General features: G+C 38.5%; 1 protein-coding gene across 1 annotated transcript; it reads right to left on the bottom strand.

The window, feature by feature from the left end:
* Positions 1-19,424: 19,424 nt before the first annotated feature.
* LOC129364505 (Golgi reassembly-stacking protein 1-like) lies at positions 19,425-24,251 on the bottom strand. The gene is made up of 9 exons (XM_055037164.1): positions 23,998-24,251; positions 23,461-23,541; positions 22,729-22,932; positions 22,518-22,604; positions 22,275-22,405; positions 21,659-21,797; positions 21,469-21,580; positions 20,599-20,721; positions 19,425-20,278 (listed from the first exon to the last, which is right to left on the bottom strand). The coding sequence occupies exons 1-9, from the start codon at positions 24,061-24,063 to the stop codon at positions 20,025-20,027; spliced, it is 1,197 nt and encodes a 398-aa protein (XP_054893139.1). The 5' UTR covers positions 24,064-24,251; the 3' UTR covers positions 19,425-20,024.
* Positions 24,252-25,427: the final 1,176 nt, after the last annotated feature.

Genomic DNA, 25,427 nt, shown 5'->3' with positions numbered 1-25,427 from the left:
TCTTCAATTATTCAATGAAAACAGAACTTTTTATGTGGGAGACACATGCCTTCAAAAGGTAAATGAGAAACCTCCATTCTTATGCTGGATAGTGGGTGTGACTTTATGCTGATATGCTGCATGGTGTGCATATTGCCAGACAGTTCTATTTTAATCTCATCTGCCCTAAGAACCTTATTCTATAAATCTTGGTCCATCCAGGCAAACATCAACAACACCCATGTTTCCCTGTCATTAACATCCTGATCACATGTTTTCATTCCCACTGTAGATTCATCTGAACTGAATTAGTGGATCCTCATCCCGATGAAGGGAATACAAATTCAGATATGTCTTACAAATATCCATCCATCTGGATATTAATATGTATAAAGCCATAACAGCACAAGCAATTACCCATCCTTGGGCTGTTTGAGCACTTAGTGTTTGAGAAATAAATAAATAAAAAAGCATGAAAATTTCCACTGTAAACTCTGCATGGCCTCACAGCTCATTGAGCTAAGATGAGAACTGGGAGGCAATCATGCTCTGTCCTCTCTTTATTATCCAGGGTGTGGGATTAGTTCAGCTGACCCGGACTGTTGAGGAGGTGCTCAGGGGTCTAAAACACTGGAGGTATTTTACAATCTCACAAAACACTCAAATGATTCTGTTGTTTCTAGAAAATCCCTGGTGATGTAAGTGTAAGGCTGAATTTATTTATTTAGGCTAGATTGATTTCTATTAAGAGCATGTTTAGGTTTACATCTTCTATGTTTGATCAATCACACATCGCATAAGGAGAGATAGCTTTAAGATGAGATGTTAGTTAAGTTGTACATCAAATACAAGAAAGCATAATTTCTGATGTTTGATCTATTACACTGTATGAAGTACAAGAATTTTAATAAATTTAGATGTTGCACAGGCTGACTAGACATGAAATAACATATCAGGACTGGCTTTTGAGAATAAAGCCCAAAAGAATCCTATTGACCTGCACTAGACTGTAGTAAAACTCATGAAAACATAGCAATAGCAAGAAGACTAACTCCCCTTTATGATGAAGAAACATCCTGCAGAACCTGGTTCAGTGTCAACCTGCCTCAGCTGTCAGGAGCTTTGAGACGACACAACAAAGACACTGAAAGATTGATCTGGTGGCTTTGTCTTGAAGAGAAACACAGCTAAACAGGCTGTGGGACAGTTTTCAGGTATAAGATGAAAGGGAACGTGTACACTTAGTCACAATAAAAGCTCAGCCAATATTTTTGTCTAGGACAGAAATAGTTTTAAATACTATAAGATATGAGGTACAAAGATATCATGAATAGAATGAGAACATTTAATTGTTGGCAACTAGCTGAAGCTGACAAACAGCAACAAATGCAACAATGTAACGTGCCAGCATTACAACGTTTCAATGTAATGAAACATTGTAACATTGTTTCATTATGTTACAATGAAAGACAGGCAGAGTCTATAGGTCTCTGCCCAGGCATTTCAGGAATTGTAGATTACTCTTCCTGCAACAAATTTGCAGGAACTGTGTGATGCTGTCATGGCAATATGGACCAAAATATTTCCAAAAACCTGTTGAATTTACATACATTTAAAGGGATTAAGGCAATTCTCAGGGCAACCAGCCATGTGAAAAGTACCGGCAGCAGATTTACGAATGGACGGATGTTTTTCAATGTTGTATTACTCTGTCTATTTCAGTTGAGCCATTTTGTTCTTATTTTGTGTAGCACACCCCTCTCATGAGGTTTGCATGATAAATATGTAAATACCACTTTGGCATTTTCAGTCACGCAAATGCTCCTTTCCAGAAAAACTGCCTCCATTTCTGGTTTGGCCATGAGATTTTGGAATAATTACCTCAAACAACACTTCACAGATTGAAAGAGATAAATATAGCAGAGTGACTGTTTTTTTATGACCACTGTGATCTAACATTGAAACAAACAGTGAGATCTTGTCCAAGGGTGAAATTTGAGGCATTTCTGTTCATGCACCCTGAAGCTTATTTCTTGCTTTCAAATGCTCATGCTAAAAGGACCAGCTTCAGTCACAGTAAACACGGATGGTAATTCCTTACCTGCAGCAGCAACCGCTGGAGCAGAGGTTTCACTCAATATATTCCAATGCGATGCTCTTAGCTACAAATGGAATTGTAGATTACTCCTGCAGGCTATTTGGGAAAACGTGAAAGCCCCCGAGTGCATTTGTATTGATTACATGTGGGTTTTTATTTGCTCATCACTATGCTCCCTCCTAAATGTGACAGATGTGGTACTTATTTATCGCCCATTGTAAACCTCAACCATTCGTCATCGATCAGGTAGTTATACAGTATTTCTGATGTAATAGCGCAGGATGAGGAACTCCAATCTCTTCTTGTAGTCTGACAGACTGAGTTGGAAAATTCATAAGACTTGTCACTGACAAACAATACTTTTTTCAGCTTTTGAAAACAATGAAATTGAGTGGCCTGTGGGTGGTAAATGAATGCATGTGTTTCCTGTTTTGTTAAGGCATGCAGGCGTGGAAACCTGCCAACTATGATTGTTTCTTAACAAGATAACAAACGTTGTCCATCGTAAAATACAACATTTTCCAAATCACATGATCTAAAGTTAAAATATTACAGTTTTAGTTTACTACATAATGCTGCTTTCCAGTGAAATGGGTCTCTGTGTCCTCTGTCTGAATGTACACCATGTTAAGGTTCCACCAGCTGTTTGTGTCAAAGCCAAACTTTCTTCTGCTTGAAGGTACTGACAGATATTGCTCCTAGAATAGCTCATCCCTGGGAGCTAGCTTTTGGCACTTTTGTTTTTTGTGCACATACCCTGCCCCCAAATCATACACTGCCTCATACTTACTTATATGAATACCAAAGAGGCCAGGGCTGAGACGTGTTCTAAATTGAGCATTTTAAATTATGAATGAGCAAGAGAAGTTTGAGGCTCTCTAGATTTGATGCTCTCTTTCATCTTGTCTCAGAATAAAACAAAAGAAAATGATATCTTCTGTCTAAGATGTGGAATACTGAATGATGCTAAAGCTTAGGATTTCATCAACCTTTAAGCTTATTAATGGTGTCAGAAGTTTTATTAAAATTTCAATGCTGCATTACAAGCTGTGTTAGAACAAATGCAGTGTGCACCCTGCTATCCCAGGGTATAGGACTCCCTTCTTTCTATCAGGGCTGCCATAATCCTTCATGACATGGACTCAACAAAGTGTCAGAAACATTCCTACTCCATATTGACATGATGGCTTTACAAAGTTGCAGGTTTGTCAGTTGTACATCCATGGTGAGAATCTCTTGTTCCCACACTCTTAATGGCACTCTGATAGATTGAGGTCGGTGATTATGAATGCTGTTGGAGAAGAGTGAGTTCACTGTCATGATCAAGAAACCACTTTAAACAGAAGTTATCAAATCACTGTTAAAAAAGAGCAATTTGGGTAAGCTGCAATTGCAAAATTGCAGCTTTGGCCAAAGCTGAAAAGAACACAATAAAGAAACACTTGTAATAGCAAAAATAACAAATGAACACAATGCATAAAAAAAAAAAAAGAAGCTAAAAATGTATCTTTTTTCCTTCCAGTTCTATTTATTTACTACATTATGTTGGTCTGTCATATACATTCCCAATGAAAGTCTTTAGAGGCTGAACAATGTCAAGAAGCTTGAAGACGCTGCACATCCCCAGCAACATGAATCAGTGTACACACTCTGACACAATAGCAGATGATAAAAGTATAATTTGTCTATCAACTGAGCTATGTCTCATCTCTTTTATTTACTTTGAGAGACAGGAGCTGAAACGTTTCACTTTTTCTCTGAGGACCGAAATGACAGCTGCGCCATTAGCTGCTGTGTGTGGGCTGGACAAACCGGAAGCTGTAAAAATATCATAAGAGAACACTTAAGTGGATGAGACATTTTCGAATTTCATCACGGATGGACGTTCGTCTGTCCACTCAAGCACATGAGTGAGTAATCATCGCAGCATCTGAGCCCCAAAGAGAGGCTATTCATGTGTTATACTGAGGGACAACAGACACAACAATAAAGCTGCAGTGCAGTGGACCCAATAAATAGATTGTGTAGGCGTAAAATTTAGACATCGAAGATAATAATGGAGCTCCTTTAAATCTGATTAAGCCTTTCTATAATAGCAACTGTAATGAAGTTTCCTCTCAGTCTTGGCAGTCTTTTAATGGAAAGTAATAAGTAAATCAAAATTAGATGAGACAAGGCTGTGAGGAAGAGGTCAGAGCTTTTCACTCTTTCTGCACATGATAGAGGGCAAAATCAAAGAGTGGTAAAAGTGGTAATTTTGAGAACTTAGTCTAATATATGTCTAAAGATGGTATTTATGGGGCATGAATGTCAAAGACTCCCATTAGAGGAACTTAATCTGTACTCATCACTAATCTCATCCTCTACTTAACCTCACATTAATGTTGACCTTATATTAGAGTGAGATCAGGACATGTCCAGTTCTGGTCCTGACTGACCCATTCCTGTTCCCTTTCTGACTTCTGCTACAGACCAACTTTGTGCGTAATGCTTCTGACACCACTCTGGCTGTGAGCAGACTCAGAACACTGATCACAGCGTTTTATTAAAACCCTGCAAATACTGAGATGTGACGGCACAAACTAGAAATGCAAACCTGAGACAGGCAAAACAAAAAAGCTAGAAAAATAAACTTGATGCCTCCTAATCTGACATTTTAAACAACAGATGGCAAATCTTTAATTTTAAAAACAGTAAAGCGTGTTATGTCTCTAGGAGATGATTAAATCAGTTTTGGTGCCTTTCATCATGTCAATCTAACAAACTTTGATTTGGTTTCTACTTGAAGAAAAAAAGGATGTGAATGATATGCAGGCACATTTTACAGGAACACTTCACACTGCATGTTGCATCTTGTTCTGTACTTCCTCATAATTAGGAACAGATTTAATGTCTAATGTCTGAACACTATTAGGAAAAAGAAACATTAAAGTATGGCTTTTAATGTTTGTCTATGTCATAGAGGAGACATTTCCCCCTTTTGCCAATTTTTTGCAAAGAAAATGTTCAAAGAAATTCACCAAAAATTATAGAAATTAAAATGATAATTCTTAAGAAAACAATTCCTGGAGAATGAAATAGGAAATTGTGATTATTCCTATTTCCTATTGCATTCAAGGCAACAGTCGAGGCCTTGAATGCAATCAGACTCAAACAAAGACAGATTGAAATCAAATTGACTTCAGCTCCTGAGAATAAATGTGTCCTTCAAAGTCATTTGTGCTTTAAATCAGAAGCTGTTCAGAATTGAGTTATTGATCATCTTCATCATTTATGCCACATTCATTGTGGCCTGACAGCAACATGAGGGCATAATAGATGCCTTGTGATGATTTTCTTTCCCCAAACTGTTGTACTGGTGCTGAGACATGAGACAGTAATAACAGTGTAAACCAAAGTTAGATTGTTAAAGCAGCATGATACTTTATTTGATAGGAAATTAATCACCATCTGCTGCAAAGCGGTGCTGTCTGGAACAGGGGGAGCAAAGAAGGTCGGATGTGAAGGTGATTTATTATGGTGGATAACGGCTTGACTGGAAACTTCATGTTAAATATACTGAATAAAAAACTGTGCCATTTATCATTGTATGCACTCCTGCTGTTATTACATATTATCTTTATTAAAACAAAGAAAGAATAAAACATTTTTGGATTGGAGGTAAAGCTTCCAATATGCAGAGCGATTGTGGCTCTGTAGCTAGAGTAGTCGTCTTGTTATCAGAAGGTTGTAGGTTTAATTCCTCCTGGTACATGTCAGCGTGCCCCTGGGCAAGGCACTTGACCCCACACTGTCAACCGATTTGCATATCGGTGTATACATGTGTGTGCGAATAGGTGAATGTGACTCTAGTGTAAAGTGCTTTGAATGTCAAAATCATATATAAGTTCAATGTATTCACTTGTGAGAAAAAATTTATAGCCTAACCAAACTAAACCATCAAACAAAAGTATTCACCCACCTGAATTTTGTTTCTATAAATACACAAACTTTAATGCACGTCATTGTGGATTTATGTAATAGATGTGCATTAAATAGTAGTGAAAACATGTAAAGAGGGACTCTGAGATCACAGATCACCTCATGGTCTCCTGCTAAAAACACAGCTTCCTGAGTATTTTCAATTACACAATAACTTTTAGCTTCTATTTTATCACTGCCAGTGTGTTCATATGTGTCAGTCACAGAACAAACCTTCCTGGATGACAGGAGATCAACCAAATTAATAGGTTTAGTTAATTGATCAAGAGCCACTGCTGTTTCAGTCTCTTCTGTCGGGGAAAAAAAAAACAAGTCATAGCTGTAATATTCTGTTTTTTCCTCACTACTAATTACAGATGTTTTCTGTCCAGCTGCTCAATTATACCATCTCCTGATGATCCCTCAGTGTTTTAGTTCCGGGCTGTTTGGGTCTGAGTTTAGTTGAAAGGAGCACTTTTTTTTTTCCCAAACAGCGCTTGTTGCCTGGTCCCACGGGGTATTGATTTAAAAGCCCTGGCCGAACCTGTTGGCTTTAGATTCACAAACACTGTTGCCATGACATAAAAGCCACCACTGAGCTGACGTGTACGTGCTGAAAAGGTGAAGGATCCGGACAATGCGAGCTAAATACAGTCACTTTAGAAAGCAAATGTCACTCCCGCAGGGGATGAACTCGTAACATCAACTCCGTGAAGCTGAGGCTAGCAGCAGGCTAAACCACAGCTTCCGCAGATGCTACTGCTGAGTCAGATTTCTGAGGCTCTGAGCATGGATGCAATTCAATCAGCAGGTTTGGTCATGAATTCAGGAATGTAAATGATGTTTATTTTTAAAAACTGTAAAAAAACAAAACAACAAAAAAAAAAACCCTCCACAATAGCAAGACTTTTTATAAATCTGCCACAAGAATGTTTCAGTTTGCTATTCTCAGGCATTTCTGACAGCACCTTATAATGAGGCTAAAAATATAAGTGTCTCAACACCACCTTCTCCTTGTGTTTAAATTCCTTCCGAACTGAAGATTTCTCAAAAAATTTTAAAACATCATTCTAAAATAGATTTTAAAACATCATTCTAAAACAGACAAGACTTGCTCACGTTATGCCATGTTACTACTTTTTTATAGCCATTGGGCACCAGGGTGCAGTTTATCATCATTCCGACGCCTCTGCATCGGGAGCCAGACAAAATTCCTCATCAAACTCGCCGAATACAGATCCTGCTCCTCTTACTGACCGCCCTGTCTCTCCCGGTGGGCATTAGCCTTTTGCGGGCTCGTTACCAGATGGAGCGAGTCAGCAGTGGTGTACAAAGTGACCCCATGCGCTGTCTTTGAGTGAACAGATGGAGCAGGAGGAGATGGGTAATCTCATATGGAGCAAGGAAGCAGAAATTACAGAGGGAGGCTTGCTGACGCTGTGTAACTAGAAAACTCAGCGATAAAAATTGAAAAAGAAAATAAAAGAAAAGACAAAGAAGCAAAAAAACAAAGATACGATAGAGTGATATCAGTCAAAGGATCTTCTTGTGGTATAAAAACTTCCTCAGAGTTCAGATCCAGATTCAACTGATGATACATGTCAAAACTTTAAAAGTTGATTTGAGTGAATCCTATCACTTCAGTCTGAAAGAACCTGAGAAACAGACTCTGGATATGAAAGCAGGTGAGGACATTCCCCAAGAGTTGAGACTTTACTTGCATTGAATAAAGCATATGAAGCTGCTATATTTAATGTACCATGGCACCTGCAGTTCCTTCTTTATGTGTCTTTCTGGGGTTATTGGGTCCATTGGAATGGCACATTCTAGTTCCAGAATTTTGATGCTAACAATTTGTGGTGTCATTTGGATATGTTGCTGTGGAATATCATATGTGATGGACAGAAATGTAGCTGTTAGTATGTCATTGTAGACATAACGTCTGTCATCTAGCAAACGTCATCAGTCAGAGGCATCTTCGGATTTGTTGCAAGACTGACTGCTACAGGATGCCCACAGCATCAATATGAGTTGATGATGTGAGTTGCAACAAAGTTTCATTTCTCTTTGGGATAAAATATTTTTGAATTGGATTGAATTGATATTGTGTCAATGTAAGCCTCAGAGACTGTATTGTAATGAGTGGCAACTATTCTTGCCCACAACATTTGGATCTAAAAATATTCTGATGATAAAAAGAATATAATTGTGATTGACAGAATCTGCTGGACTTTATATAAAGAAATCTAAGAAAAACAAGTGACAACTAACAAAATTTAGGGTCACTGACTGAACGATTGTAGCAGTATTTGCCATCTGTGGGGAGATTAGATGAATTTATTTGCTAATTCCCTTCAAAATTATTATGGAGGACTCTTGAACAGCAGGAGATATTTATTTTTCTTTTACAAAAGCATTTTCAGGAGCTGCTGGAAGGACTCCCTGCCCTCATTTCTGCAGCTCCTCCTCTTGGTTTCAAGCAGAGTCCTTAGCACATGTTAAAACGAGACAGATCCACACCCCACCAACTGCTCGGCTCTGCAACTCTCTTCCTCTTGTTCGCACATTCGCTCTTCTCCATGAGGGCCTGGCCCGGAGAACGTCGTTTTATGAGAGTGGAGCAGCTGTCAGCAGAGCAGCACATGTGCTGTTCTGCCACTATCTGCAGAGAGCATAACATTATGAAGTGTGGAATATTCTATTTCTAGGATTTCATTTTTGCAAATGCAAAATTAAAGCCCAGGATAGAACAAGCCCTGCTACAAGTAATTGGGTCATGCTGCTTGATCATGCTTTCACCCAGAACTCAACATATCCCTCTAAGAATGTCAACTTTCTTATTGTATTATAAACATTTGCCCGTTTTTTGTACTCAAAGACAAACAATGACAGAAAACACGATGAGGTAGAGTTGTATTTGTACCAAATTGTGCTGGTGCGTTCAAGAGAGCATTTGGGACAAATGTGGGAGAGACTGAGAGGAGGGGCTTGAGAGGAGAACAGACAGTCACGACAAAATAAGGCATGAGTCACATGGTGACGTCGCTAGATGGGTCAGGTAGCACCCATGTGTAGTTATCACTGACCCCAGGGGCTGCAGGAAAGCAGCAGACGTGTCCCGGGAATTCAACACCAGATTGAATGTATAATTTCATCCTCTATTGAATGTCGGCTAAAACTGCAGAAACTGCTGCAAATCCAAGGGAATTATGGAGAATATTTAAATGCTCAGTGTTTGAAAGCACTTATTAAGACTTCAGTGTGGCAAAGTATTGGTGCCGGTGATGTCAAACTGCTGCCTTCTGCTTTATGGTCCATTGTTTTCCAGCTCAAATGTCATTGATTTAGTTTTACAGCCTGAAGCTTTACTGTTTTTCTGCAGCCTCTCTGCTCGCATCGGCCGTCATTGGAGGCTTATGAAGTGTTTTCTGCGAGACTGGCAGTAAACGTCATAAAACCACATGTCAGAAACACAGATTTAACAACCGCAGGAACAAATAAGCCCGACATTTAGTCATTTTTAGTATCTGGTACAGATTAAAGTAAAGGTGAGCAGGTTGTATATTTGAGACTATTTACAGCACAGTAAAATGCTGCAGTGAACATTTACGTATCAGGACTTTACACCGAGTGTTAAAATTAGATGTTGATCCATCAATCACTCTTTAATATAATCTGACACTTAAACCTTTAAATTTTTTCAAATTACAACTTTAAGCTTAGATGTACTTAATTAGGCTTTTAGACACACAATTAGTAGACGTGAGAAAAACGAGAATTTGTTTATGAATGAAAATTAGTCCCCCAAATATGCATTTTTTAAAACCACTTTTTGCTATAATCACAACGCCGATGTCCCCTGGGTATATCTCCATCAACTTTGCACTTGTAGAAATTGTTATTGTCTCCTGTTCTGTGAAAATAGCTAAGTTCATCAGATTTGATTGAGTGCATCTCTAATCATCAACTTTCAAGATTCTCACTTTGAATTTGATCCATTTTGAGACACACCAGCTCATAAAAATGCTTCCATCTTAACCTCTCAACCACACATTTAGCTGTGTTTTTGGTTCTTCTTCTAGAAGCTGAATTAACCATCTATCTTCACATCATGATCTAACTGGTCTCCCTGCACCTACTGACAAAAAGCATTTTCACAGCATGATGCTGCAACCACCATGTTTCGCGAAGGTGATGGTGCGTTCAAGGTACCCGCCGTGGTAAAAGCAGCTGCCTTTCTGCTGAATAAATTCATATCTAATGATGAATAATCTGAAATGTTGTTTAATGTGTATGATATGTGGCTTCATTCAAAAACTACGTATCACGTCCTCTTCGTTTTTCAAGCATGTGTTATTTTGTGTTACGTTCAAATAAAAAAATCCAATGAAATACATGAAAGTGCAAGAAGTGCAAGATGTTCTTTTGCGAGGTGCTGCATGCGAGGTGCAACTATCTAAGAGCACACTGGCTTCGGCTTTGAGACAGTACATCACCTTTTTAATCCCTGATGCAGATCTTTGTTGGATTTTGCACAGAAAAATAAATGCAGAAAATCGTTACAAAAAATAATGCTGTTGACTCATACGCTTTCCTGCAGAGAATTGAAGCTTAACGTTAAGCAGCTTATCTACAGGTTCCTCTGGTTGCATTCTGGATGCTGTTTTCAAAATCCAAAAAAACCTTTATTTAATTCTATTAGTGCAACGACAGTCTTATGTGGTTTCATGACTGCAAAGTCACAAGATTTGCCATTTCAGTGTGTTTTCAGTTTTCTGCTGAGTTTAATCATTGTGCAAGAAAGATAAGGGTTATAAAATGTAAATAACTGTTTGCATTTAGATTTTTATTAGCTATGGATTCCCTCCCTCTGCTGCTCATGTTTGCATACGTGATCTGTTCCTCAGTCATCGTGTCATTAAATCAACAGGCAAGATAAAAGCCTCCTCTGCTTGTGCTGAGGAGCAGATGACGATAACAGCTCCTGGCAGCAGCCTCAGAGCGACGTTATCACAGAAGACAAAACCGTCGGGGAGCAATTAACAAGAGGTAGCTCTTTTTTTGTAGATTTCGACCTCAAGACAATAGGATGCGTAGTACCTCCAGTTGAGTCCTCTGAGGAAACATGAAATACCGTATATTTAGAAACTTATATTTGTCTCTTCTGCACAGTAGATTGCTTGAACTTGTACAAATATCACAGGTCCAAGACAGTTGTTGTGTTATGATGATAAAAAAAAAAACGAAGAGGACTGGTAGATTGAGTTTAGTTTGAGTTATTTGAGTTTGAGTTATTTGTGTTTATAACCAAAAGACCCAGTCAGTGACCTGAGACAAACACAAGGTGGACATCTTCTCCAGCTGGTGCATTTTACAAGACAGATGTCATCTACATAGATATGATGAGAAATATCACATATATCAGATTATTGTATCCAGACATCTGAAACAATAGAGTAACTTGTTCATGCAGTTAAGTTAGTGATTCCTAAAATGCTTTAAAGACTAAAACTAATAAATGGTGGGACTAAATCAGACATTAAACAGGCACAGTGTGCTTAAATTGTGCTTTGCACCCAGTGCCATTTACTACTAAAAACATTGTTGTCTGTCTTTTAAAAATAATAATAATAATTATTATTATTATTATTATTACTGTGAATGATCCTACCTTTATACTCTAGCTACTTAATCTTGAACGCCACCAACCGTCACATGCCATATGGATATAATTTCTGAGCTGGAAACATGATATTTGCTCTCACATCATTAACTGTAATTGCATGTTGCTTTAAATGTCACGACGTGACTCAATGCAACAATCAGCAGCTCGCGGCTGGCTAACTTCTGAGCACAATGTTAAATTCCCACCCACCCAACAAGCTAAATTACACTGCACCTGCAGCAAAAGATCAAATCAAATCATATGTTTTAAAAATGAACAGGTGCTGCTCTGCTCCTCTAACAGTGTTTGGAAATGCTGTGGTCCTTAAAGCTGTGGCTCATGAAAGGAAAATAAGGGGGATGATGTGCAGAAAAACATTCGGTTAACTTTTCATGAATTTTTAGACACAAATCAGAACCCTGTAATTACGTCCTGCGTGGCAATTTTCAGTTGCCATAGGGACACAGACAATGAAATTAATTATAGCTTAGTGTCTAACCATTTTTTTTTTTTTAAGAATGTAAAGGTGGAATACTGGGGAAAGCTGCTCTTCTAATATGTCAACACATTTCCTCATCTCCCATCTGAATACTTGAAAGCTAATTTACATGACAGGGAAAGATTAACATAAAGCAGAAGAATTAGTTAACCTTTTTACTGCTGCTGCTACAAAAGCTCTCCATATGGAACATGAAGGGAACATTAGGTCTCCAAGAGGGAAGCAGCTTAAATCAGACGCTCCTTTCAGTGACTTCCTCACGTCTGTGTGACTCGTGTATCTGCAAACAGAGATGAAGAGCTGCAAAAACTCGCAGCTGTGCAGTCAGACGACTCTGGATGATCACAGTGGAAAGTTGCCATCAGCGCCTTAAAAAAAAAAAAAAGAAAGAAAGAAACGCTCAGCCACCCACACATGATGATGCTCAATATTCCCCTTCAAATCATATTGTTTTGGTATTGACAATGGGTCATCTGCTGATGACTCAGTACCAGACAAGAGACAGTCCAGCTCTCTCTGACTCACCTGATCCCCGTCTATCACTGTAAGTGGAGACACGGGTATTGGCAGGAAGACAAACCCACCTGTCAGACCCTGTTTGCGGGTTGGTAGGTAAACACAGTTGTCACTTTGTGTGTTTGTTTTGTCCTGACACCAATAAGTGAGCTTGGCTGGCTTTGTTAGGAAAAATCTAAACTATTCACACCTATTCATAAAGCTACTTAGCAGTAGCCAACTGTGTGACAGCTCTGCAGACTGACTAGTATGGGTTTTAATTGATTACATCAGTTTTAATTTAATTTTAAGTATTTAACAGTCCCTCCTTATAAGTTAAATAGCACTAAAATATTGAATGTGTCTTGTCTCATTACACACTAAATGTATTTAATGCTGATTATAAGTCCTTTTGACTTTTAGTTAAAAGAATAGATAATTTGAGAGTCTTCACTGTTCAGTAAATGGAAAGTACTTGTCTCACTCTCAGACTTTCAAGCATGAACTTGAGTCAAAGTGCAAATAGCAAAAGTAGCACTTACCCATTTCCACCATTTTGTGACAGTGCACGACCAGCAGAATGACTCACGCCTGCCAGATCAACAGAGAGGTTTACTGCAGTGCCTGCGACCTTTTTGCAATACAGTCACACACTCCAATGGATTCAGGGGGGATTTTGAGTGTTAGATCAACACAGAGAAGCATGCAGTCTTGACATGGAAGGAATCTGATACTTGGTTTTTGAAATGTTCAGCAGATATTTGAAAACTGTGTCATGCTTAGATATCTACCCCACTTTGCTCTGATACCCCTTAATAGAATCCAGCTGCCAAATGCCTTTCAAAGCTTTGCTCAGTAAACAGTGTCCACATGTGTGTAATGTAATGATCTGTGAAGGCTGCAAAGGTTTATTAGAGAACGTTAGCAAACAAAACGGCCACATGAAGACCATGGACACATTTCACAAGGCCCTGCTCAATATAAGAAATCATAAAAATGGAAAGAGTACGGCAAAACAGCACAACGACTTTGCTGTCCACCTAAACTTACAGACGGGTAATGGAAAAAAACGGAAACCATGCAGGTGACACAGCAAGAATGATGATGTAAAATCCTAAATGTGGAGGAAAACGAACATCGAACAACCAACACTGGAGCAGTGACAAGTGGTAGTGGCAGCATCATAATGTAGGGAAGCAGCAGAAGCTTTTAGTAGTGAGCTGCTATTTTAAATGGCTGGTCTAAAAACGTCCTCCGACACTGGTTTGATCAACATTGCAAATGTCTGTTTGATTTAAGTATGGTAGGAACAAAATAAAACAAACAAAACAAAACAAAAAAATAAATAAAACAATACACACCAGTCTCCAAAACAATATGATTAAAAATTGCAGAACAAGAATATGCTAAGGAGGATGTCAGTGTTGCTTTGGTCTAACAGGTTTCCACAGAGCTCCACTTATTTTGGCCATGAGTTTTAGAGTCTCTCTTATGTGCAATCTGGTTGTTTTCACCTAAATTCCCACCCGGCATCAACCTGATTACACTCTCAGTGTGCACACTGAGCCCCTGTAACAATTCTGTAAATCTAATCTTTAAATCAAAACAATTTTCAACAGAGGAGGCAGATGGGTATTTTTTTTCTCTCCCATCTGCACACCTCTGATAAAACCTTAGCGTAATTCTGCATTTTATTTATCCGAATGCACCCCCGCGTACTCTTAATCACCCTTTCATTCTGGCATTAAACATGCTTCCAAAAAGCCGGCGTTCTGCACCCCTCGCCATACTGCGACAGCTATAACCTGCAGGGACAAAACACACTTACACACATACACACGCTCTCTCTACTCTTATGACGTTGATCAGTGATTTACCGACATGGTAAGAAAGCCGTGTGATGTCCGCGTTGTCAGAATCAAGCTGTCGTCTGTTTTTGAACACAGGGCAGAACCAGAGCTGCAACTGGAAGCTAAAAGCTGGAGCTGTTTTTCTGAGCAGGCAATCAATCACACAGATGCAGAGGGATTTTTATGTCAGCACAAAACAAATGGCAGGTTGTTTTCAGAGCAGAGATTGCTACGGGAGTAAATGTTTCAGATGTAGGCTGTGCAACATCATCCATAGGTTTTTACACAAAATTGAAGTCGATTTATTTGACATGAAGGCTTAACTTTGTCAACATCTTACAGCCCTCCCTGGAATATGAAGCTTGTAAAATCTAGCTTTTCTCTTTATATTTGATCAGCTTGTTAATGTTTTTAAACCCCCTTAAAGCAGCATATTTTACAAAACATTTCAATCAGACTTTAAATTTAGCTTTTGAAGTCAATAAAAGATTAAATCGTTATTTTTGAGACATTTTACATGGCATTTTCTATGTGCTGTGGATAATCATATTACCAAACCAATCTCTTTGTTTTTAACTCCCTCCGTTCAAAGCGACTGCCTTACTTTGCCCCCACATGCTCTATGCTGTGACGCAGAGTTCATAAATAAATCACACAGCCAAATCTTTGACGTCACAGAACAAACCTCGTCTTTCCATATAGAACAAGCCTCACCTCCTGTCCTGGCTGCTCACTAAGCACACAGCTTCAGCGGTGACTGTGTTTGTTCAAGTGGCTTTGGGAGGTGATGGGGCACCAACTGTCTCTGAACAGCATCTGCATAAAAGCAAGATAAAATGTGTTCATTGTAAAAAAATGAAAAATAGATAAAACTGATGTAGGTTATTTTCCAGAGAGAACAGTTTGCATTAGGTAAGCTGTCTGTCAGAGAAAGCCATGCTGTATCTCACTCATGCATGTACCTTTTTTGTATATTTTGACTGAAGAAAGCCATGACCGAGCATGCCTTTCCTTTAAGGGTTGTGGTTAACCGTCAAACAAAGATAACTCTCAGAGACAGCACCCCTACACGGTCCGAACCCAGACTGGGTTGTGGTGGGCATGTCACACCAACTATGTCACAAACAGCAGGAAGGGTGCCGAGTCATGCTTCTCCATCTACTCGCGTTCACCATGGGAGGATGAGCCAGACCTTTATGTGTCTGCCTCATTTGCTGCTTCTTCTAGCCAAAGCATAACTTTTTTTTTTCCTCAATACTCAGACTACTTCAGTTGAAAAAAAAAAAACAAGTTTGGACTTTACTAGACTGAAACAGCTTGAGATTTAATTGTATTCAAGTTAGTTTTCCTGGTTTTGTTTTCACAATCATCTAAATTCTCTTACGGAGTCGTCTTCGGTGCAAAGTGAAGAAGCAAAACCTACAGTGGATTTTAAAATGAATCAATTTCTGACTGCCAGGATTTGGACTGCTCTGGACTGAAGCGAGCCCCGAGAGCAAGAGTGAGATATGACACATGCGGTGAAGGTTGTTTTTTTTTTTTCTGCAGGTTGACAGGCAGCCACAGCAGCAGATGGGCCTGGACTTGACATCAGCAGGGACATTCTGACAGCAGAACACTGTCTGCTGCCTTCTGGGGCTGGCTCCTCACCCCAGCTGAGTGGCAACGAGAGAAGCAGGCTTTACTGAACATTCCCACTGACAGCGACTGTCTGATTTATCTCTTGCTATCTTCTCTGGAGGAAAATACAGTAAATTAGACAAGATTACTACTCTGTTGTACAATTTACATAGCTGTAAAGAGAGAAATGTCAGAATTTTGCTAATTTATTCCAAATAAGTGACGTGTGATTTGACATTGTTGCTGTTAAAGGTTTTTGCAATTGTTTGACGTTTAATTTAATCTTAGTTACACTACCTACTAGTTACACCAGAGGAGATAAGTTACACTATCTATCCATGCAAAATATATACAATCAAACTACAGTCCCTTGTAAAAAAAGACGTGTTCCTGTCAGGATCTCTCACATGTTGCTGCGTTCTTGTCACACTTCCCTGCTTCACATCATAAACATCAGAATACGTAAATGCAAAAAAGATATTCTCAGTTAATTCATTAATTAATCAATTAATTCATTTAGTGAATCTAGCTCTATGTGAAACATTGTCATTGATAGCAACAACTGCCATAAAACATTCATTCCATCTTTGACTAGGCCAATTCAAACTCTTCTGCAATGAATCAGAACTAGATGCTATTATTGCTCATGAGCCACTGCTTCCAAAGTTGAGTGACTGTTTTTGGATTCTTGGGATTTTCCCAACATAACTGAATCGTGATCAGAACTTTTCTATGTTGGAGTTACTGAGCATCCTGTTTTGATATTGACGATTAATTGTCAGCATAACAAAAGCTGTGTTTGCAATGACCCTGTGTTTGTCGAATGGTGTCGCTTTGTAAAGCTATATTAGACATACGCCGTTATACAGAAAGTATTGCATTGTCCCTTTCTCACAAGCATCTCTATACCACAGCTTAACTGCACTCTACACAGTTTGGGTGGCTTTCTATTACAGTAACAACTGTAGTGGGTGGGGTAGTCATATAACTGGGTGATCCTACCATCAGCATCTTGAGCTGTACATACAGACACATTGCAACATCAGAGGACATGGAAGCTACTATATGTTGGACATTTTACGAAGTCTGTCCAAATGCTCTCAGTCACTGTTGTGAGACTTTACAAATGACCCTCATGTGAGTCTGTGTTGTACTTTTGATATCCTGTTTTCAGGGTCCTTGTAGCTCAGAAAATGAAGTCTCGACAGCCAGTCTCAAAAATGCATTCATATTTCAAATGCTTTAGGAATGTGTGAAGTTATGGCCAAAGGGTAAATCTGAGGAGAGCTCAGATTTGCTCAATGGGAGTGAATCCAAAGCTTCTCTACAATCATAGCAAAAACGCTGTCCTTTGGAATCAACTGTACGATATGCAAACAACCTCCAGATGAATTGAGGACCCCTCACAGCGACAGACCTTGTACATGAATGAATCTAATTATGGTCTGTACATTGCAGTCTGATGCAGACAGGCACTTACTCAGATTATTCCCTTTGTTGTGCATAATGTGTGAATCTTGTATGTAAATGTAACTTTCAGCACTTCCAAATAAAGCTTCCATCTTGTCAGAGTGTCTGTGATGAGGGTGGGGAGGTGATAGAAACAGAAAAAAGAAATCTGGAAGTGTGGGGAAATTTGTTCCCTCACATATGGATAAAAACACAATTTTTGACAGTTTTTGCAGGTTTATAAACTGCATATACACAAATTGCTAGACAAACATTCAAACGTGCCAGTAGAGATTTAATTAACGCCGAATGTAAATCGAGCTGCTGGATGCAGGACTTCAGCTGCAGTTATCCTGTGTTTCAGCACCAACTCTGTTCGCCCCCCCAGTAGATATTCCTTTTCACGATTTGTCATGCTGCAGCGCGATGCTGAACGCTGGTGCCTGTGAGCCGAGCCTCACAAAGGGCTGAGATAAAACCAAGCTGACGTGTGGGTTCAGCTGCGTCACACTGTCCTCTGACTGAAAAAAAAAGGGAGAGCAAATGAAGGGAAGACGTGCTCCTCCAGTTGTGGCCTCCTTTTTGCAGATCCCTCCTCCCTGTTTCTCCTGGCACACAGATGCTGGTTTTTTGCTTTGAACAGATGCTTCTAAGCAGACGTATTCAATCAGCTGTATGAAAACACAACTGAACTCTGGACTGAAAACAGGTTGATTTGGTAAGTTTAAGGAGTTAATCTTCAAACATCTCAACACTGAAGTTGAGTCTTCAGACAGATTGAAAGGCAGTTCTTCACACAAGAACTATAATCTGTTTTAAAGATCCAGAAGACTCACAGGTTTGTCTCCCTGAGAATGCTGCTCCATCACTGGAGGAGAGATAAATCCATCTACCATGATGCCCATCCCCCTCTACCTCCTTCTCAACTGAAGATCTCCATGGTAAATAATTGAGGAACATCCCCCATCTGCTTTAGTGTAGCTTCTCAACTTGATGATTTTTCAGCTCATGCAACCAAAATTTGGTTCTATTTTGTTGAGACTTTGAAAAAAGTTTTAAGGGACACTGTTAATGGTAAAGACAGTGCTGTGTGGTTGCAGACTTCTGCACAAATGTGTGGTTGTTTGTTGTTTTTGAGATCTCTCACTTCTGCAACCGAGAACCGACCAAATAAAATAATCAACACTAGATTATGATCTTCAGCTATCCAAACACTTGATTTAACAAACAGATTCCTTTATTCTGCAGAACTAACCTGAACATCATATTCAAAGTGCTACTCCATTCATGACATGAAAACGCGTGTTGATATGTCATCAGTTTTCAAGCTGCAGTGAAGGAAAATGGAATCAATCGGGAGGCGTTTGCTGACCCCTGCTGTCGAGAAGCATAATCTCAAGCCTCTGTTCAAAATCTGAATTGTGAAAATTATAACTAAAGTTTGAAGGGAATTTTTTTTAAAACTCAGCCTTTGTTTACACATCTTGCTTTTAGTTCTATTTCTGCAACACAAAGCAGGCTGCTTCTGCTGAGTCCATGTAGATACAAGAAATCTGGCAGACAGGCTAAACATACACGTATTAACTCTACAGCAGGTTTTTGATTATAAACAGTGCATAAGCTGACATAATTAAAGTTAACTTCCTGCTAACTTCACCTAATGAACGGAAGAGTTTTCAGTTCTTTTGGGCATACATTGCAGTGCTTGTTCACCAACTTCTCCCAATCTTCTTAAATTAAGAATTATGTTTTTGCATGAATCATTAGTTCTTAACCTTCTGTAAAAAATAAATAAAAATGAACCTGCTGTACAATAATGCAACCACTTCCAATGTTTTAATTATTATTTTTTAATATAAATAAAGCTTGAAACATAATTTGACATAAAAACCTCCAGGAAAACAGGAGCAGTATCCCACGTTTCACTCATTTACACCAATCAAAACTTTGATGTAAGCACTTCAAGGCAGAAAGTACCAAACCGTAAATGCCTGAGAATAAAAAAAAAACAACTAATTTTTACACTTGCTCCTCCCTAATGAAAAAATAAAACCTGCATTCCACAATGCCAAAATTAAAAATCCTGGCCTTCTTCTTATGCATACAAATCAGCTTTTTTGCAACAACTCAACTAAGGCTTCATTTAGTGAAATCTTGAAACAAAGTTAAGTACATTCACGATGCTTTACCGTCTCTGTAATTTTTAACAGTCGATACAATCTTTTTCTCTTATTTTAATGTGCAATTCAGCATGCAACAGTGGCACTGGTAGAAATAAAAGGCTTTTCAACTTAAAAACAGTTCCAGTGATAAGAGTTTAAAATAAATAAAAAGAAAAAAGTTGCATTTTTCCACCACCGTGTGCTCCTAATCCTCTTTCTGCACCATTCTCTTTGCTGCTGCAGATATTTAACTGCCTGATGTATCAAGCTCAGTCATCTCCTGCTCTGAGAGATGGCCTGAGCTGAAAGCTTCCGGGTTAGGATTCTGCACCTCTGGGATGATCCCCATGCTCTCTGAGGAGTCGTTGAGGGTAGCAGCATCCTCTGCATCCTCTCTGGGACGGCCGCTAAGATTTGCAACACTCTCTTGCAGTGCTTGATGAGGGTCTTCTTCTTCCTTCCTCTCTTGAGATAAAAGCTTTTGGTCAAACATGGAATCATCTAGAAAGGATAAGCATATATGTAGTCAAACTGTCAAAATAGTTTAGTACATCAACTAAAACATCAACTTTTGGCCATCTGTTGAGAAAGACTAAGTAAAAATATTAGTAATCAGGAATCCTTACACTTAATGTAAATGTTATGTTTATTTTTTGTGCAAGAATAGAAAATAATGCACCTATACCAAAGTATTTAATGACTTGAGAGCTGGAAGCTGCTTAAAATGAGTTCATAGTTTTCTTTTTTTCAACCAAGACAGAATGAGAAACATGTAATTGCTCCATCTAGTGGCACAATGTTATTGCGAGTGAAGTGCTTACCCAAGCTACATCGGTCACGCGTGACATCTCCATAATTAGCAACCACAGAGCTGTGGCATTCATCATTGGTGGAAACAACTTCGGATAAATCTGAGATTACGGATCCAGGAGAGACGGAGGCATCTGTGAGGAGCGCAATGCAAAAGCAAATTATTAGGTGTGAAAGTACAGAAAATATTGACTTGATCAGCATTTCTAGTTGTGAACGTAAAGGTTTGGAAGAAAAATTATTTGCTACATTATGTCATGTTAAAACGACCTACTGCAATATATTTTATAGAGGTTTCATGTGGTAGACCAACACAAAGTCTATCACATGTGTAATTGGAAAGTGTGAAAAAAAAAAAAGATTTTCAATAAAAAAACTATCTTAAATAAAATCCAGTGCAACAAATTTCCCTCACAAGTAAGTCCACCATCCAGCGTTCTCTCTCCCACCTGTTCAGCTATTCCAAGTGCATTTTTCATTTAAATACATTCTAGCTGGGATTTGTTAGACAGATCACAACTAGAATGAAGAATAATTTCATTTTTTAATTATATTTACTAGCTGGTATTAATGGCTAATGTTATATTTGCAATATCTATTTCAAGTGTGGGACGGTAGGGAGTTGGCCATGTGGTATTTGTTTGGTCACATGACAGTGATAGTGATGCAGAACATGATTGTGGGTGTTTAACCCAAAGCAGAAATGCAATATGGTCACTTTTGCGATGTCGAAAGTGGATATGTAGATATGTAATATTGATACATATCAGTTATCGGCCATAACAGCAGTCAAATATCATTACTCGCCCAGATTGTCCTATCAGTTTATCTCTGGAAAAAATGTAACAGATTATAATACTTTTTCTAGGGAAGATAGCTACCAATGTCTGCAGACTCCTGTGGAAGTGAGATTGTGCTCAAATCAAGCATAACTCCTTCAGTTTCAGTTAAACCTGCTTCATTAGTTGGGCTATTTTCACACACTAAAGACACCTGAGAAGACAGAAACGCAGACGTTAAAAGTCACATCAAATGGAGAACAACGCGATAACAGATGAGAACAACCTGTACCTCACTCTGACCAGATGAAGTCTCCACTTCTCCGCTGCTTGTATCTGCTGGTTGAGGAACATTTCTGTTCTGGACATTTGGGTGAACTGGATGAGACGGGATTCTGTGCAGATAGCCGTAGCCAATCCCACAGCCTAAGCTGAAATGAATGGAAAAGAAATGTAAAAGAAAAGTCAATGTATAAGAAAGCCCAGCCAAGATATATTCACATCTATTCAAAAATATGTATTTAGACTGCATTTTACATTAACAAAACTATTTATTCTTACTGTAAGAGATAAGAACTAGGAGCACACAGCAATAAAAAACCTTTTTTTTTCTCTTTGCCTTTATATACTTATACATTTATGTTCAATAAATATGCATTTCAACAAGGCTTGTTTTTCTTTCAATGGAATAATAAAATATGAATCTGGCTAATCTTGAATGTTGCATTTTCATTAACTGGAAGTGGAAAATAATCATTAAATAACAGAAACAAAGACTTCAATATATATATATATTGTTTTTTTCTTTAGGTTGTTTCAATACAGAAGAGTTCTATTAGTCACCAAACATTCTTAATTGGTACAAATCTGATTAATTTATAATATCAATCAAAAAGCTGATCACCCACCTTCCCTCTCCTCCCCAGGCTCCATTAGGGGTCACAACAATTTCCCTGCACTGTTCGGTTTGCGTGTTATAAACCAACAGCTTCAAAGGCTTCCCCTCATTGGCTTCAATTAAGGAGAAGAAATCTTCAGACTGTATAGATACATAAAAAACAATTGTGCAACTTGAGTTTTTTTCTTCATTTTTTTAGTTTTGGTGTTTTTTTTTTCTCTCTTTTTTTTAAGCAGAACAGATAAAAACCTACATCTTGTAACACTTGGTCAGCCCCGACAATAAAGTCGTCATGTGCAATAAGGCCAGCGAGTGCTGCAGGGGAATTCTCCTCCACATCCTGAAAGGAAAAAGAGATTCTATGAATCAAATCATTTTAAACAAAATGCTTTTGTCTTTGTAACGTTCACGGGACGGCCAGAGTTGAAAACAAATCTCAAAAACGAGGAGTAGCCCCGACCTACCAACACATGCCACATATTCTCGTTGACTCCTTCAAAGCTGCAGAAGCGAACGCTGGCGCCCAGCAAACCCTGACCACCCCACATGTTACTGGGTGTCACCTCCAGCTCCCTCACCCGCTGGGTTTTGGAGTTGTACACTTCAAGCCTGACTGCCTTCTCCACATTGGCCTTAAGTAGATCTCTTAGCAAGTCACTCTCCTTATTCTGGGGGAAACAAAGGCACAACCTAAATTAGTGATAAAGGTAAAAAGTTACAGGTTATATACAAAGAAAAACTGGACTCAATTTATATATAATACGAATGTTACATTTCTCAATAAGTTATGTAGTTACTGATGAGTTAAGGGATAGGCCAATTCTCAAAGAAAACCTGTTGGAAAGTAAAATGTTTAAGACTGAGTTGGAGGTTCCAGCCATTCAATAATACTAAAACATTCAGAACTACAGTGTAATTTGTTCAGCTTAGCTTTGAAGTTAGCTCTAAAGATGATGTTCATTGATGCTCTCTATCCAATCTCAATAACTCTCAGCTATCTGCAAAGAACAGGACAAAGATTTTAGTCTGCTGATGTGAAAGTCTGGTCGATGAAGTTACTCACAAAATATGTATCATTGTGGTTTCACAATAAATTTACTCCAGGAGGCTGTATACAATCACCCATCTGTGTTTCAAAATAATCTTCATTCCGCATCACACATATAATAAAATAATATAATATGACATTTACTCACAAGCCTGGTGTTCCCTATGGAGAGAATGAAGTCAAAGAAAGGCTCCAGACCAGCCTTCAGAGCAGGCGAGTCTTCTTGAACCTGTAAGGAAAAACAACTCATTTGTCGCCCTCTTGTGTCTGTTTTAGGTATTGCATGCGTCAGAAAAAAAATAAATAAATAAAAATAAAAAGTATTTGCTTATAGAGACAAACACGTAGCTTGCGTTTCTCGGCTGTTTCCCCCTTTGGCTTACTTTATTATTTATGCCAGGGCATTTTCTCGGAAGTTGGCACGGAAAACACTGAAATTATATCAGGGTAAAATAACAGCTTTGGATTGGTGCCAAACGCCACCTCATCATCATGATAGTGCTGGGCGGCGGGTGCCAACAACAAACTTAAAGAAACACCTACAGCTTTTCAAGACAAATACCGCATAAATTGCAATCCAATTAATCATATTCAGAACGTTCTTAATGTTAAACTGAACTGTAAACCCATTAGCAACTAACTGTTGCCGTAATGATATATATAACCTTGCACTACAACAACGTACTCCGTGAATGTGATAGCCACTGTTACTTCCACCGTCCGACAGGAGGGAGCTCTGCGGCAGCCCCATTGTCTTCAGCGGTCACAGTCCGTGTTGACTGTCAATGAGGTCGAGTTGTGACAAGGACCATGATAGGGAGGGATACAGGACACCAGGACACCAGGATGCGGCTAGCTAACGCTAGCATGGGAGGCAGTTTAACAGCAGGTGCAACACAGAGTCAGGCAAAGCTAAAAACAGGAAGGAAAGCAGATAAATCGAACTCGTCTGTGCGCGTGTGCAAAGAGAGGGGAATGTCTTTGCTTGATTAGCCGTGTCTTGGAAGGTTGCTAAGAAACGGACAACAGTAGTTTCACACGTGAAAATGGTTACTGTGAAATTAGAAATATAGACTGTACATAAAAAGCTCTGTGATGCCTAAACTATGTTTTAATATTACATGTTGTTTATTATTCTTCCCGTAAAATAAAAAATAAATAAATGTATTATTATTATTATTAACAAAACCACTGTTACACTTTGGATTATTTTGGACATTTAAAATGAAGTTTAATGAAAATTTCAAAATAAAGGCAGAGCATTAGCTTTAGCCTTTTACCTTAAATGAGGTATTAGCTAATTCTTAAGATTCCTTTCTGGCTCATGCCTATTTTAGTGGAAATGGCTGCCTCAGACTGATAGAATTATGTCTCCCCCTGTCTGACTCACAGCTGGCAGAGGATCCATACCATTGCAACAGAACACAGCAGGTCCAGCTGATTTAGGTCTACAAAAACGCATCACTGTAGTTCTAACTATGGCAGAACTCAGAGGAAAAAGCTGGACTTTAGAACTGCTTGTGTTTTGGGCCTAACTCATTTTAACCAAACTATTGTTACATGGAATTACTGTGGCAATTAAAAAAAAAAAATAAATATATATATATATATATATATATATATATATATATATATATATATATATATATATATATATATATATATATATATATATATATATATATATATAGACATCTCTGGAGCAGAGATAGATAGATAGATAGATAGATAGATAGATAGATAGATAGATAGATAGATAGATAGATAGATAGATAGATAGATAGATAGATAGACAGACAGACAGACAGACAGACAGACAGACAGACAGACAGACAGACAGACAGACAGACAGACAGACAGACAGACAGACAGACAGACAGACAGACAGACAGATAGATAGATAGATAGATAGATAGATAGATAGATAGATAGATAGATAGATAGATAGATAGATAGATAGATAGAATTGGTTTCACAAGTTTGTATCAAATGAAAGCCAAACATTCCAGGTTCCTATTTTTGAAATATTAAATTAAATAAAATGCTTTTGTGTCAGTCTATCAAATAAAAATCGAAACACAAAAAACACATAGAGGTTTCTGGATGCTGCACAGT

The sequence above is a fragment of the Poeciliopsis prolifica genome, unplaced genomic scaffold (genome assembly GCF_027474105.1).
Source record: "Poeciliopsis prolifica strain line A6 unplaced genomic scaffold, Auburn_PproV2 SCAFFOLD012, whole genome shotgun sequence".
NCBI lineage: Eukaryota > Metazoa > Chordata > Actinopteri > Cyprinodontiformes > Poeciliidae > Poeciliopsis > Poeciliopsis prolifica.
Note: the sequence above shows the minus strand (reverse complement) of the source record. Positions and strands in the feature narration are given on the sequence as shown.